This window comes from Chelmon rostratus, chromosome 17, assembly GCF_017976325.1.
Source record: "Chelmon rostratus isolate fCheRos1 chromosome 17, fCheRos1.pri, whole genome shotgun sequence".
Lineage (NCBI taxonomy): Eukaryota > Metazoa > Chordata > Actinopteri > Chaetodontiformes > Chaetodontidae > Chelmon > Chelmon rostratus.
In genome coordinates this window covers 12,248,611-12,263,415 of record NC_055674.1, presented here as the reverse complement: position 1 = coordinate 12,263,415, position 14,805 = coordinate 12,248,611, and the positions used below count along the sequence as shown (strand labels likewise).

The 14,805-nt window shown below is 40.6% G+C and overlaps 2 protein-coding genes across 3 annotated transcripts; one reads left to right on the top strand and one right to left on the bottom strand.

The window, feature by feature from the left end:
- Nucleotides 1–8,821: 8,821 nt before the first annotated feature.
- On the bottom strand, nucleotides 8,822–9,917 carry fahd1 (fumarylacetoacetate hydrolase domain containing 1). The gene has a single exon (XM_041957745.1). It carries the CDS (start codon nucleotides 9,836–9,838, stop codon nucleotides 9,176–9,178), a length of 663 nt encoding a protein of 220 aa, XP_041813679.1. The 5' UTR covers nucleotides 9,839–9,917; the 3' UTR covers nucleotides 8,822–9,175.
- Nucleotides 9,918–10,173: 256 nt separating this feature from the next.
- LOC121620916 (hydroxyacylglutathione hydrolase, mitochondrial-like) lies at nucleotides 10,174–14,611 on the top strand. Of its 2 annotated transcripts, none has more exons than XM_041957158.1 (9): nucleotides 10,174–10,312; nucleotides 10,853–10,994; nucleotides 12,224–12,288; nucleotides 12,386–12,503; nucleotides 12,591–12,699; nucleotides 12,889–12,992; nucleotides 13,262–13,363; nucleotides 13,460–13,539; nucleotides 13,703–14,611. In XM_041957158.1, exons 2-9 carry the CDS (start codon nucleotides 10,890–10,892, stop codon nucleotides 13,800–13,802), a joined length of 783 nt encoding a protein of 260 aa, XP_041813092.1. In that variant the 5' UTR covers nucleotides 10,174–10,312; nucleotides 10,853–10,889; the 3' UTR covers nucleotides 13,803–14,611. The 2 variants fall into 2 exon arrangements, with proteins under 2 accessions (XP_041813092.1, XP_041813091.1); XM_041957157.1 differs by having other exon boundaries at nucleotides 10,810–10,994; nucleotides 13,703–14,610.
- Nucleotides 14,612–14,805: the final 194 nt, after the last annotated feature.

Below are 14,805 nucleotides of genomic sequence, written 5' to 3'. Positions count from 1 at the left end.
ATTACCATGTTTTCTACATGGATAATCAACTGGTGAGGAATATTTTAGCATGCTATCATGTATCTTTTACACGCTCAGCTCTCAAAAACAAGGGAAAAAAGCTTAAAAGTAGTGCAGCCAGACTAAAAACAAGCACTGTCAGGCTGGGACTCAAATCAGGTCACAGATGCAGAGATTTCAATATACAGAGGTTTATTTACACACAAAGACCTCTTTGCTGACAGGCAAACAAAACAGGCTATGAAATTAACCTAGGGTTAATCGATCTAGCAAGCGAGTAGAATTAATCTATACAAAGCAATGAAAAGAACAAAATGTAACAAAAATCGTTCCGAATGGAGGATAAGGAAAAGAACACCTATGGCTACAAAACCTAAGTAGACGAAAATCACTCCTGAGGGAGGAAGAACTCAAAAGGCTATGAAAACGAGAAACATTTAAAGTAAGGAATCAGAATAGGGAAAATAATAAATTTCACTCCTAAAAAACGGAGGATCTACAATCACTTTCAAAACTGAGACTAACAAACAAAAAACACTAAAGAGGACTATGAAATGGCTATGAACAAACAAAGACAAAAAGGCAAAAACTAGACTATAGAACTTACAAACAAAAACACTCACGAAGAGGAACAAAGGCTTACGAAGACAAGGTCAGGCTCGGGTGAATCGACCTACGGACAAAGACACACTGGCACAAGACAAGGGGGATGCAGACTATTTAAGCACTTGGAGGGTAATAGGGAACAGGTGGAGACAATGGGTAATCAGGGAGGACACACCGGTGACACATGAGGAAGGGCAAGTGCTCTGAAAGGAGAGGAGAGTTAGACTTTCAAAATAAAACAGGAAATGACAAGACAGAAAACCCAAGACGGGACAAACCTCACCACAGCGTGACAAGTGCATTTGTTTGTATACAAAGAACTTCTGACTTTGATAAAGCAGGTTTGTACTTGCCAGTGATGCTTACACAGCTTTATTATTGTGGAAATTCTAGTTTCAAGCATGAAGTAATTCGGATAATAATAATATCTCAGTAAGAAGTTATAATAGCTTAAGACACTTCAAGACAAAAAGGTCCGAATGAGTGAAATGCTGAGTGAGTTCTTGTTTTAATATGAATCAGTCATGATTAAAAACAAAAACAGCTACAGCCGCCGTTTCAACCCAAAACACGGAGCTAGCGTTAGCTTAATTTGTAAGCAACAGCTACAGCTAATAATGCAGCAGGCAAGTTCAGACCAAACTGACAGTTGCCGGGTAGAAACTACATCTGTCCCTTGTTGACCCGTTGTTTAAGGAATGGTGAAGTCTTTGGAGCGCGAGCTAGTTAGCATGCAAACTGTAGCAGCAGGGCCGAGCTAAGGGTTGAGGGAGCAGCGAATGGCCAGTTCCTCCATGATAACCCTGTTAGCGCAGTCCTGGTCAAGCTGCTCCTCACCCGCTCCTTTTATTTACGCTCTCAAGCCGCCTTTATTTTGTCTCTGGAGAGGACTCCGGCTCGGCCTCTACCCTCTCCTCCTCGGCCCCTCTCACACGGCTTTTCCCTCTCACCACTTCCACACAGCGAGACCACATGTACAGTCTGAGGCCTGCGTGCGCTGTGGCCTTTAATTATGAAAGATGTCAGCTCAGTCAGGGAGCCCCCTCCTTCCTCTCCGGGCGCAGAATTAGCAGCAGAGCTCGTCTCTTTCATGGTAAACTATCCTGCGAGGGGGGGAACATCTGCTCTCGTGGAACAACCAAAGAAGGAACTCACTTCAGATCTGAAACATACACTGCAGATGTTTTTTTTTTCTCTGGACAATGCATGGAAATATGCCTGACCAGTTCTTTCATTCAAGGATTAAACCAAAACTATTCAATCAAATCGATTAACAGTGAGCTTTGCTTGTGGGAACATTAGCGGCTTGTGAGAGGAAAAATTCGTGGCTGCTTGCATTAGCATGCCAGTGTGTGCAATCGTGCAAGTTTGCGTGCACACACGCCCATTACTTTTTTCTCTTCCCATACATCTTGCCTTCTCTAATTCCTGTCAGTATTTCTGTCACATCCCCCCTCTGTTTTATATGTCTGGTATTAGCTTTTAGTGAGCCTCGCTAAAATTTAAAAGTGCTTGGCTCACTTCATCTGTGCCAGCTTTTATGACTCGGTATTACCAGTCGTAGTGATAGCTGCCTCTCCGCTGTGCCAGCCCAGCAGCAGGCAGTAAAGATAACTGATTTCCCATTCCGCCATCTGGGAAAGACGTTGGAGTCGGTGTTCGCGGGACTAGCCCAGTCGTTAAGTTCCATTAAATCAGCAGGACGTTCAGTATAATCTACAGTTGTCACTAAGCGCTGGTAATGATGTGAGAAATCCAATTGAGGTGGAGGAAGAAAGACGGAGGAATGATTGAGAATATATTCCCTGGAAGCGACACGTGAGGATGCACGTTGGTGTTCATGTAAACGATCTACTGCATATTTAAAAAAAAACCCATAACTTCATCTGACGGTGTGATCTAAGCAAACAAGTCTTATAAAATCGCCTCTGGTCTGCGTTTGCACACACTGCTCCGTTAGAGCTCGTGAACACACAGCCTCCACTTGTGGCTGCCACAAGAATCTGTAGTCACCACCAGCGTTTAGTCATGTTTTACGGCTCTGTCATCAATATTTTGGGATTCAGAAAATTCACGATTTGCTTTGATTCAATGGAGTACAGTGGTGTGAGTACTGTTTTGTTTTTTCCTGTGCAAGCACATTGAGTGCAACGTTTAAACTGGAGTCAGATTCCTTGTATGTGTGCACATGCTTAGACAATAAAGCCGATTCTGACTCTCTGAAAACAATAACTCTTAACCACTTTTGAGTGGTTTCTCTGTAGATGATACAGTCATAAATATCAAAAAGACAAACAACAGGAAATGCTTTATCATCTTATCTAAATGACCACAGCTGAGCATTGTTCGACAGATTTTGAATGAAACACATAAGCCTTGAGCTGAATGATACAATATGAAATTTTTATACATTTTGGACCGTCCATAAACTCAGACAAATTGTTGCCTTAAAAGAATAAGCCTGGCGTACAGTTTTTTTTCTCACTGTCAACAAATCCCATGAAAAGACCAGAATCAACAATACCTTTGACTTCCTCACTTGGTCTGTGCCTCATTTGGTTCCTAAAGACATGCATGTGGGTTTGACTCAGAACAAACTACAGTGTCCATTTTCATTGGAATGGAGAATGTCAGTGGGGGTCAATCTGGATCAGAGGAATAACACATGTTAAGCTTCGGTGACCTGTAGCATCAGTTCATTGGTGGTTTGGTTGAAATTAATGGAGAATAAAGCACACACATCCCAAAAAAAAAAAACAAAAAAAACCCCTTCAACAAGTGCTGGACCAAGCAGAAAATCTCATGAGAAAAAGTCAAACCTTTAAGGTTTTCGGGTTAATTCCTTTAGATTGAGCCAAAGCCACCGTTTAAAGCCAAAAAGAGATGTCACCCTCAGCGCTTACACTAAATCCAGATGATAGACAGGCAACATATTTTTCTCCAAGTTTGTTTGAAATACAAGATATTCTGGATTACAATTTCTCAATTTAAGTAAAAGGGAAAGACAATAAATGACACGTCCACAAAACTGCAAATCTTCCCTTCTCATGGGGACGGTAATTTGTTTAGCTTCGGCTGGCATGCAGCTTCCAGGCATTTGAGCCCACAATTTATTGCGTGCCATCAATTCCTACCATTGTGGATTTGTTTGCATGAATGAAAATCACCCAATGTGGATTGAGTTACAGGCCACTGTGACTATTTGAGATTAGGCGTGATGAGGGATGTGTATTTTGTGCGGTGACTCTTCGTTGGGAATAATGGGCGCATGGCAGACTAATGAGAAACACTCGGAGGGAGGGATGAACCGCTCTGAAGGGAAGGGGGGCTGATCCCTGCGCAGCAGATAAAAAGTAGGATTAGAGTGTAAAAGTGGTTTCCCTCTGAGGAGCCACAAATGAAGACGGTTCATACTGAGGACTCCACACATTTTCCACCCGTACCGCAGTCTCCTTCAATTCAGGGAAGAAATGCTCGGGGATTTTCTCTCTTCTCTGCGGTTTAGGCCTCACAGCATCTTGTTAAATTGTGACTCCAGCTTTAATTGATGAGAGAGTAATTTGGGTTAGAGGGATTTTCAAATGGTCATGGTAGCTCAGTGCAAATTGGGGAACTTTTTTTAGGGATATGGCATTAAGAACTTTTACAATGGGATTTTACAACATTGTTTTTCTGGACATATTTCAGTGCATGCCTCTGCTGCCATTTTAGCTTTCAAAATTCCAGCTCCAGGCTCTTTTAGTGGGCTTTGATTGGAAAACTTGAACAATCAGAGTTTATAGAGAAGCTTGTGCTCGGTTGATGAGGTACTAACTGAGACAGAGCTGCCAGATGGATGGAAACCTGTCACACTCAGAAATAAAGCTGATTCTTAAAATAACATTAAAAAACAACTTCTGGAAACATCTGTGCTCGTTTGGAAATGTACACACATCTGTATGGATGAAACAAACTTAAATCCAATTCTGCATTTAGTTGTGAAACCTACAGTAAGCTCCACGCCACACTACCCACCTGCACCTTCAAACAAAATGTTAACACACTACGTACAGTTGATCACTCTGACTGAAAGAGGCTCGCACCTGGCCTTCACGCATGGTTTCTTTTCATTTGCCAAAGGCCCCATTCATTATTCTGCAAGAATGAATCACAGCCCTTAAGTTTGGCCTATAAAAAAATCACAAATTGGTTCTTGATTTGCTCCGTGGTGTTATTAATCCCCAACCACCCACTTGTTCATTCTGTATGAGACTGGCTAATTGAAGGCGCGGTAACTGTTTACATGCAGAACCAGTCAAAACTCATCAATGATTTTGGAAATGCAGGAAAAAGAGGTGCATTCACTGTAAGACCCAGGCTGACGTCCAAGCATGTAAACCTAAGCACGCATCCACTACACACACACACACACAGACACACACACACGCACACACACACACACGCATGCACGCACGCACGCACACAGTGGCCCTTCTGCCTTTCCAAAAACAAATTAAAAATCAATTTCCAGGCCGTGTGAGTGTGTGTCTTTTTGATGTGATATGTCACATGCATCCTGTTTGACTCAGTCCTTCCAGCGGGTGTGTGTGTGTTGGTGGTTTTTTTCTAAGAATGGCCACACCGCAGCGCTGTCTGATGACATACAGTGTAGCACGCAAAGAGAGGTAGCACGAGTGGTCATTTTCCGGACACACACGCACACGCACACACACACACACACACACACACACACACACACACACACACACATTGCCAAGTTGTAAAACATTTTCACATGTTGGACCTTCCAATAAATTTAATGTCAAGGGCTGCTGTGGCAAAAAAAGGTCAAAGCGAAGTACTTTCAAATTTTCAGACGCCTTTCAGGCATCTAAGGAAGTTATATTATTCTATTTGAGCATTTTATAATCCAAAAAAGGCTGTTGTGTTTCTTTTTACGTGATTTCAACTGAAATTATATGTTTCTTCATATAAAGACTAACTTAACTGGACTTCATTGTAAAAAAAAGTGAAAAAAAAACAACAACAAACTAAACAATTGAGGTTCCATTCAGGATCCATATGAACCACTGTTACATGTTCAAGCAAGCAGCCATGTTTTCCACGTGAACCTGAGAGATTTGACCCAGCAACCTCCAGCAAGTCGGCTACCTCTGAACTACAGCTACTGATGAGCTGATGGATACAAACAGATGTTTTAACATGTCTGTGGTAATATGTCACTTATGGCGTGTTACAGTAGGTGTAAAACAGGGCTCATTTTCAACCGCTCCGCATATCCTGTTTTATCATTGCACAGTATGTTTTGGTCATATGTGCACGCACAGCATTACATCACGCCAATAGAGGCTTACAGTAGACACCCATTGAAGGAGTGCTCACAAAGTCTAACAAGACCAAGAGCCTCCAGCCGTGTCATGAGAGGTTGCACTCAGCTACATGCTAAGATCAGTATGCTAGCATGACAATGACAATGAGACCGTCAGTTTTGCAAGTATTCATAAATCAAAGCACAGTGGGCAAATTTTGACTTGGTGGTGGCACTAAATAAGAAGTCAGGGGCTCGCCAAAGTGATGACAACTCATTCTGAGGGCGACAAAGATGTGTTCACCACATTTCATGGCCATCCGTCCAAGAGGAGCTGAGATATTTCACCCAAAGCCACAAGAGTCAACCTCACAGTGGCACCAGAGGAGAAGTCAGGGGATCAGTCATCTGGGAACCGTGAATGTCTGAACCAGTTTTTGTGCCAGTCTATCTAATAGTTGTTGGTATTTCAGTCTGGACCAAATTTAAAGACACTGACGTTGCCATCCACAGCGCCATGCTGCTAAAAATGTATATTCAAGCCAACTTTTGCCCGTTATTAGATGGGTTTGTTTACAAGAGAATTCCCTCAAATCTCTGCTGTTTGGCTCAGTTACCCACTGGCTTGATTTCATGTCACAGGTGACATCACCGTTAGTGCGCGTTAGATCGGAAGCCTGTGGCCTCCATGTAATCCCTTCTCTCTTGAAAGCGTCGAACAGGCCTTCTCAGACCCCTGCTCCATGACAACAGACCGCTTCATGTGGTGAACGCTAAACCAGAGCTGAGCCGGAGCTTTGAAGCCATTGTTAAAACCCGTGAGGGTGTAATACCTTCAGTCACACGGGGACAATGAATAGTATGATTCATATCTCATAAAAGACGACACCTGTGTGTGCATGCCATACCGTGCACCGCTGTGCTAACATAGTGGGGGGAAAAAACAGGCCACAACTACATTTCCCTGATCCCAAATCTAATTGAATCTGTCATAACTGCTCTAATGATGGACGTGCACAACCCCGGAGTCCCCTGAGGGCCAGGGCTTGGGTCCTGTGAGTCTTGGAGATAACATGCCCCACAGGTGTGGGGAGATGATGTACGCTGACTCGGGTTACAGCAGACTGGCCTGGGACAGGTTGATGGAGGCTCTGATTGATCCTGAAAACAGAGAAGCCTGTGGGAAAATTGTAATTGAACCTGGAACAGATGTTTAACAGTCCAGGAAGAATGTGGTTGTGATGAAGGTACACAGCCTGAAAGAAAAAATGACTCTAGATGAGCAGAAATACCACAGTTTCATTAAATGATATTAGCAAGAGGAGTCTTTTTGGTGCATTTGATTGTTAATTAACCAGACGGCATACACCGAAAGGGCATCGAGGTTCACTGTGCAGCTACAGAAATGTACCCACATGGTAGTTTGAAGCAGAAACGGAGGTCCATCAAACTTTCTGGGGAAAACACGTCTCTGCTAATCCAACAAGCAGCAAAATGTGTTCCAAATTTAAGAGTAACCACAGGTAGCCAGTGCCAAACCCTCAGTCCTCTAAACTCGCTCACTAACATGAATATTTTCTCAACTTGAACTCATCTGGGATAAACTTTACTTCACATCGAAGCTTCTGGAGGGGGCACCACATAAATTCAGACTGTGCTGCTGAACGTGACGGTCGGAAATATCCTCAGATGTGAGTCGACTTTTATCATAATTACACCAGTGGGCTAAAATACACTAACGTATAAGCTCTGAGAGGGTCAGACGCTATAGATGCTGGTCTTTTTTACTGCCATTTTTACACCGTCATTATAATCATCATTATTTTTATTTCTATATCAATATCATTGTGACATCTTGGGCATGACTGCTGTTATACTCGTTAGTAATGTATTGTGTCTATGAAGCATTTAATGTTAATTTTACTTAATTTTCAAGTATGAATCTATTGTTTTTTCAACAAAAAAGAGCTGCAATGGTGGCATGTAACTAAGTACATTTACTCAAGTACTGAATTACCTCTAATAATAAATATTTTTACTTTAAGTACATTTAAACAGTAAATACATTTACTGCAGTCCTGTCCTTCACTGCAATTTTGAAGTACTTGTGCTTTACTTGAGCATTTATGTTACTTTATATTTCATTTCAGAGGGAAATGTTGTACTTTTTTACTCCACTTTATTTATTTGACAGCTGTACTGACTGGTAACTTTGCAGATTTGTATTATTAATACAAAAAGTAATTAACAATACATTATGATGTACTATTGTAGACCAAGCTACCCGTCAGTTTCTAAAGTCATTAAAATGAGTTAATTGGTAGCTTGGTCTACGATATTACATCATGATATATTGTTAACTACATTTTATATTAATAATACAAATCTGCAAAGTAACTAGCTGCAATGTTATAGTGATGAACACATTAATGCATCACTGATTATAACACTGTCATATTATGTATGTTACTCTGAAATGGGTCATTCTGCATGATGAGTACGTCTACTTTTGATTCCTTTCTTGCTTCTAATATTTTTGTGTTTTCACTCAAGCACAATTTTGAATGCATGGCTTTCACATGTGACAGAGTATTTCTACACTGTGGTATTAGTACTTTTACTTCAGTAAAAGGATCTCAGTGCTTCTTCCAGTAGTGGAAGAAGTTCAACTCAGTATATACAGAATATAAAGTAGTTAAAATTAGCTCCCACCTAGTCAGCCATAACATTAAAACACTTCCACTTTAATGCATTAAAAATAATCTAACAATGTTATATGTATTAATTTAACACTGAGGGTTATTATGTCTCCAATAACAACTTTTACCTTTTTTGATGATACATTCATGTGTATTATGAATGAGTATTAAGTTTTGAAAGAAAGAGATTAACTTTTAACAAAATGTATATTTTTTACAACATATTATTGCATCTTTTATTTGAGAACAAGTTCAGAATACTTCTTCCACCACTGATGATTTGTAACAAATGAATGATGGACGATTATCTTATCCCTGACTTAAAAAAGATAACACAGTAAAACAGATAATGAGATCAATCAATGTAACCATACTGTGTTCTGCAGACTTATTCTCAAATACTGTTCAATGCAGAATAATCAGAAATATGCTCTTTGATGGCACAGCACTGCCACCTGCTGATCCAAACACATATGAAAATATATTGATAAGAATTAAATTCAACCTTTCAGTGAAACTCTCTTCATGAGTCTGAGTATTTATGTCTTGTTCTTTATTCTCACTACTGGTCTTGTCTGTCTACTCTGAAGCTCATGGTGACAACGTCCTCGATCCCAGCCTGCAGCTCATCGTGCTCCTGCACGGCGGACACTCCTTTGGGGGTCCCGGTCAGGATGAGATCCCCCTCCTCCAGGGTGATGAATTCGCTGATGTAGCTGATGAGATAGGGGATTGAGAAAATCATCTGGGAGGTGCAGCCGCTCTGCCGCAGCTGGTCGTTCACCTTCAGCCACAGCTTCACGCTCCCCGGGTCGGGGATGCGCTCCTTGGGAATGAACTCACTGACGGGGCAGGAGGTGTTGAAAGCTTTGGCAAGGGTCCAAGGCAGACCTTTGGACTTGCACTGGTCCTGGATGTCCCGTGCTGTCATGTCCAAGCACAGAGCATAGCCTGCAACATGCTCCATAGCGGCGGACTGGGGGATGGCCGTGCCCCCTTTCCCGATGACCACTCCTAACTCCACCTCATGGTGCAGGTTGCTGGAGTATATGGGCACCAGGATGGGTGAACCCTCTCTTACATATGCAGAAGGTGGCTTCAGGAACAACACCGGCTCCGTAGGAATCGCATTTTTCAGCTCTTTGGCGTGATCTGCATAGTTTCTCCCAACGCAAATTATCTTCCTCCCCCATTCCCAAAAGCGGGATATATTCCGTGCTGTCATTGTGGAGAAAGGTGGAGGTTTCAGCCGCTCTGAAGCAGAACGCACCAGGTTGACTAAACTTTGACCGACTGGTCCCCGCAGACAGATTATTAACCTACGGCAAGCCTGAAAGGACATACAGAGAACGCAAAAAAATCTAATAACAGAAATGATATCGATAGATGTAGAGGATTTACAAAACCAAACGGAAAAATAAATTCCCTCACATACACCCTATTCTATCTTTATGGATTTGGCGTTTTAAAAAAAGTAAATAACCAATCTACTCACGTGTGAAACTGTATATTTACGATCTACTCCCCCTGAGTTGATTGGTGGAGCCTGGGAGGTGAAAGTTGAAGCGGAACTGAGGCAGCAGACAAACTTTTCTGTTCGTACGATTGTGATAAGGAAAGAGGGCTGTTGTTATGTTATTCAAGTCACTAGTAGGGAGTGCCTGCACTCTGCTTGGAGCTGCAACAGCCTTCAAATTTGGTATGTCCACACGAGTTTTTTTGGGGGGTTTTTTAGCATACAAACATCTAGCTAGCATGTTAGCTTGTGTACATAGATTTTAACCAGTTGCGGGTTGCTAACGTTGTTTTTTCTTTTGGCGTGTCTTAAAAGGAGTCAAAAGAACACAGCTGGCCTGCCTGAGCAAACACATGCACCTTGTTATATAATCTACCCCCTGACAGTCAGATTGGATCAATACTGTGACAGATAGCTAGCTAGGTGACATAAATGTAATGCATTATTAGCATTTGAAGCTATCGTTGTTTACCTCATGGTGGTGTCGTTTACTTGTCCAGTCAGTGGATGCTGTCCAATGCCAACAGCTTCCGGGTGTTTGTGGCCGCATGACATAAACATGTTTAGTGAAAGAGAGCAGGAATCAAAGGAATTATTAACAGAGAGTCCTCATGCCAGTCAGTCATAACATAACATAACATGCCAGCCTGTCAAACATTGACTTGTAACTTCTCATGAAGCACCTGTGGAAGTCAAGGCCCAAGCAGCTGCTCTCCTTCACAGCGCAGTGAGGAAGTCCTCTGTGGTGGAACAAGCAAACATGAAGATTGAACTTCTCCCAGCTCTCAGCGACAATTACATGTACCTCCTGATTGATGTGGACTCCAGAGAAGCAGCTATCGTTGATCCTGTGGAGCCAATAAAGGTCTGTGCATTTCATCATGTAATGTATTCTGTATTGAAAAGTAACTGAGCACATTTAGTCAATTATGTTTGAGGTACTCTTACTTGATCTTGTCCATACTGTGCTACCCAATACTGATACTCGACTAGATTTTAGAGGCAAATATCATAGTTTTTATTCTGCTTTATTTAACACTTCTAGATACTTTACTGATTCATATTTTAGATGCAGAACATGGTCCCAATTTACAGGATATGATGAGTAGGGGATGAGCTCTAAGGATAAAATCCACTATGTGTGTGTGTTTATTTATATACATATGTCAGCAAAAATATAAATATTCCAATATTGTAATACTGTTGTTGTTCATTTATTAGCAACATTGTCCTAACACACCCAGAGGTATTACTATACAGTCACAGTTTATTACAATTTAATCATTACGGATTAAATTGATCAGTACTTAAATAGTTAAAATGAGCTCCACCTTGACCAGCTGCCACCTCAAAAGGCTGCTAGCTGTGGCTGCAACAATAATAATTCAATTGTGCAGCACATATAATATCAACACTCGGAAAGGGGCCCCTCTGCATAACAAGCACTCTTAATGTTGATACATTTAATGTATTTTGCTGGTAAAATTTTTGTTCTTTCATGTACGTAAGGTTTTGAATGCAGGATTGCAAATAAAAATCCTGCATTGAACATTTTTTGTATTCCTGCTTAAGCAAATGATCTCAACGCTTTTTCCATGACATATCATATTATATTACATTATTATTACATTATATCGTATTATATTACAATACACATGCTTCCATTTATGGCTGCAACGAAAGGTTATTTTCAGTAAACTGTTTCTTTTTTTTTTACTACCTGAACCCCTCAGATATTCAATTTGTGATCATATAAAACAGAAATGAACAGCAAGTCCTCACATGTGAGGAGCTGGAATCGACAAATATGCTTCCCTTTTCCTTGATGAACATTTTAAGGTACAGCTGCATATGTGCGAGTGCAAATGAAGATGCATATTTGCTCAACTGCTTCTATAATTTTGTACAGGGTCCAGTCACGTGCAAAAGTTTTAGCATGTGAGCAAATATGCATCTGCACTTGCGTTCGCACATATGTGACTGTCCCCTTAAACAATGATCAAAAATTGCTGGTGATCAGTTCCCTATTGAGTTGATTCATCAATTCCTCATGCAAGCACATCTTCAGTTTGGCCCTTTTTATGCTTTTTACAGGTTATAGAAGCTGTCCGAAAACATGGCGTAAAACTCACAACAGTTCTGACCACTCATCACCACTGGTAAGCTACATGCTAAACTGGCTATTATTTGCATGACACAGTAAATTCAGGAGAGCATTCTCTAAGTTCACTATGGCTAACCATTCTCTCTCCTCAGGGATCATGCCAGTGGAAATGAGAAGATGGTGAGACTAATGCCGGGACTGAAGGTCTATGGAGGAGATGACAGAGTTGATGCAATTACAAAGAAAGTTTCTCATTCCAACACCTTCAAAGTAAGACCATCAGTCTGTCTGTTCTGCAATCCAAATATATACTTCAAATGGCTGACATTTGACGAGACAGGTGTCTTTCTTTCCCAGCTTGGATCACTCAATGTCAAATGCCTGTTTACGCCGTGTCACACAACTGGTCACATCTGCTACTATGTGACAAAAGAAAACAGCACTGAGCCACCAGCTGTCTTCACAGGTATGTCTCATCTCATTAACCCTTCCAATCAGATGAGCTGAAGCGATGAATACCGGGTGATACTGAAGACGATGAAGTCTCTGACAAAACCCCTAAATCTGTCGAGCTTGATCAATAAATATTGATGCAGTAAGAAGTCATCGCCCTGTTGTGTGTGAGCAATAATGCATGCTTTTCTTTCCCATGCAGGGGACACGCTGTTTGTGGCTGGTTGTGGTAAATTCTTCGAGGGTACAGCAGAGCAGATGTACAAAGCCTTGATAGAAATTCTGGGACGCCTGCCTCCTGAAACAGTAAATATATGCACTCCACTTGTAATGTCAGGGTGAAAGGTATTACTGGAAGTCTAAATGCATCACGGAAGACTTGAATAATTCTGAAAGTAGTTACAGAAGATTTGAGATGGAAGTTAATTGAGAGAAGAGCTGTGTTTAAAAAAATATGTTTCGTCATCACACACGTGTGATACAGTTCCCTTGTTGAGTGGTAAAATGTGCTGTTCTGATAAAGTATACTTCAGCTGCATGCCAGGCTGACTAACCACGTTGTTTATGTATTTTAGCGTGTTTACTGCGGTCACGAGTACACCGTCAGCAATCTGAAATTCGCACGTCATGTGGAACCAGACAATGAAGTCATTCAGAAGAAGCTAGCGTGGGCAAAGGTATTTGACTGACGTGTCACATCCAATCAGATGATCAAGTGCTGAACCTGCTGAGAGTAAAAATAACTTTGCGTCTGTGTGTTTGTTTTTCTGTAGGAGAAGTGCAGCAGTGGAGAACCAACCATCCCGTCCACTCTGGCAGATGAATTCACATTTAACCCCTTCATGAGAGTCAAGTACGCAGTGCACAATTTAATATTATTTCAGAAGATTTTCCAACAAAAAAATTGTTTTGTTGCTGTGCAGCACATATATGTGTCAGTGTAGTTTGTCTAGAGCTAATTGCTGTTAGCTCTGCTCATTTTTTTTAAATTTTTTTTAAAATTTCTTTTATTTTAGAGAGAAGTCTGTGCAAGATCATGTAAAGGAGACAAGCCCGATTGAAACCATGAGAAGTCTCCGGAAAGAAAAAGATGGCTTCCGGGTGCCCAAGGAGTGATGTCCATGCCGACTGTTTCCGAACAACTGCTTACAACACTGCTAGCCGTCAATAGCATACTACAGAAAATATCTGCAATTAATCTTCAAAGCCATTTGAAATACCAGTAGAAGTCCTGCATTCATTTCAGTCGAGGTACACATTCAGATAATCAGTCCTAATATGACCATAAGATAATCTGTCATTATTTAAGATGTATTTGGTTTGTTTGGATGATGTTGGTGTGATGATTTTAAGGAATATATGGCCATTAATTGAATGATTTAAATGAAAAATAAGTTTGTTAATCTGTAAATGGGAGTTTTAGAGTATAGTTTTATGTTGTAATATATAACTGTGCAAACTGCTGTCTCGTGATATTTAAATTCCAAAAAAATTATTGAGACAGGGAGCTGCATGAATGACAAATGTTGCAATATGTGTACAATTTTTGTAAATTGATAAAGTCATTTCTGTAAAGGTTCGTATCCATGATTTATTCTGACCTGGAATGTGTCTTCATGACACTTCTCTGCATATTTGCTGGTTTAGTTGTTCAATATATAAAATTCAGCACAAGTGCTTTTATTCCTTCCTTTATTTAAAAGCATTGTGTGTGCAAAGCATTGTGAATTTATCAGTGTGTCAGCATTAAATGTTCTATATCCTGAATGCTCTTTTGCATGTGAAGGACAATCTTACAAAGAAAGTTGCATGATGTTCTTTGCAAAAAGCAATAAAACACGTACTTTAAGTCAGCAGAAAATGGAAGACTTGCATTTGAAATGTACTTTAAGTATCAAAAATAAAAGTAGACATTATGCAGAAGAGTCCCATTTAAAGTGTTATATCATCTATATTGTTGGATTGAGAGAAATGCATGTCAGCATTTTAATGTAGCTGTTCGAGCTGGAGCTAATTTTAAAGGCCTTCAAATACTTAGTTAATAGTTAAATTCAATAAATGCATCATTTTTATGATATAAAAATTATCTGCAAACTAATATAAGTGTCACAAATGTAAT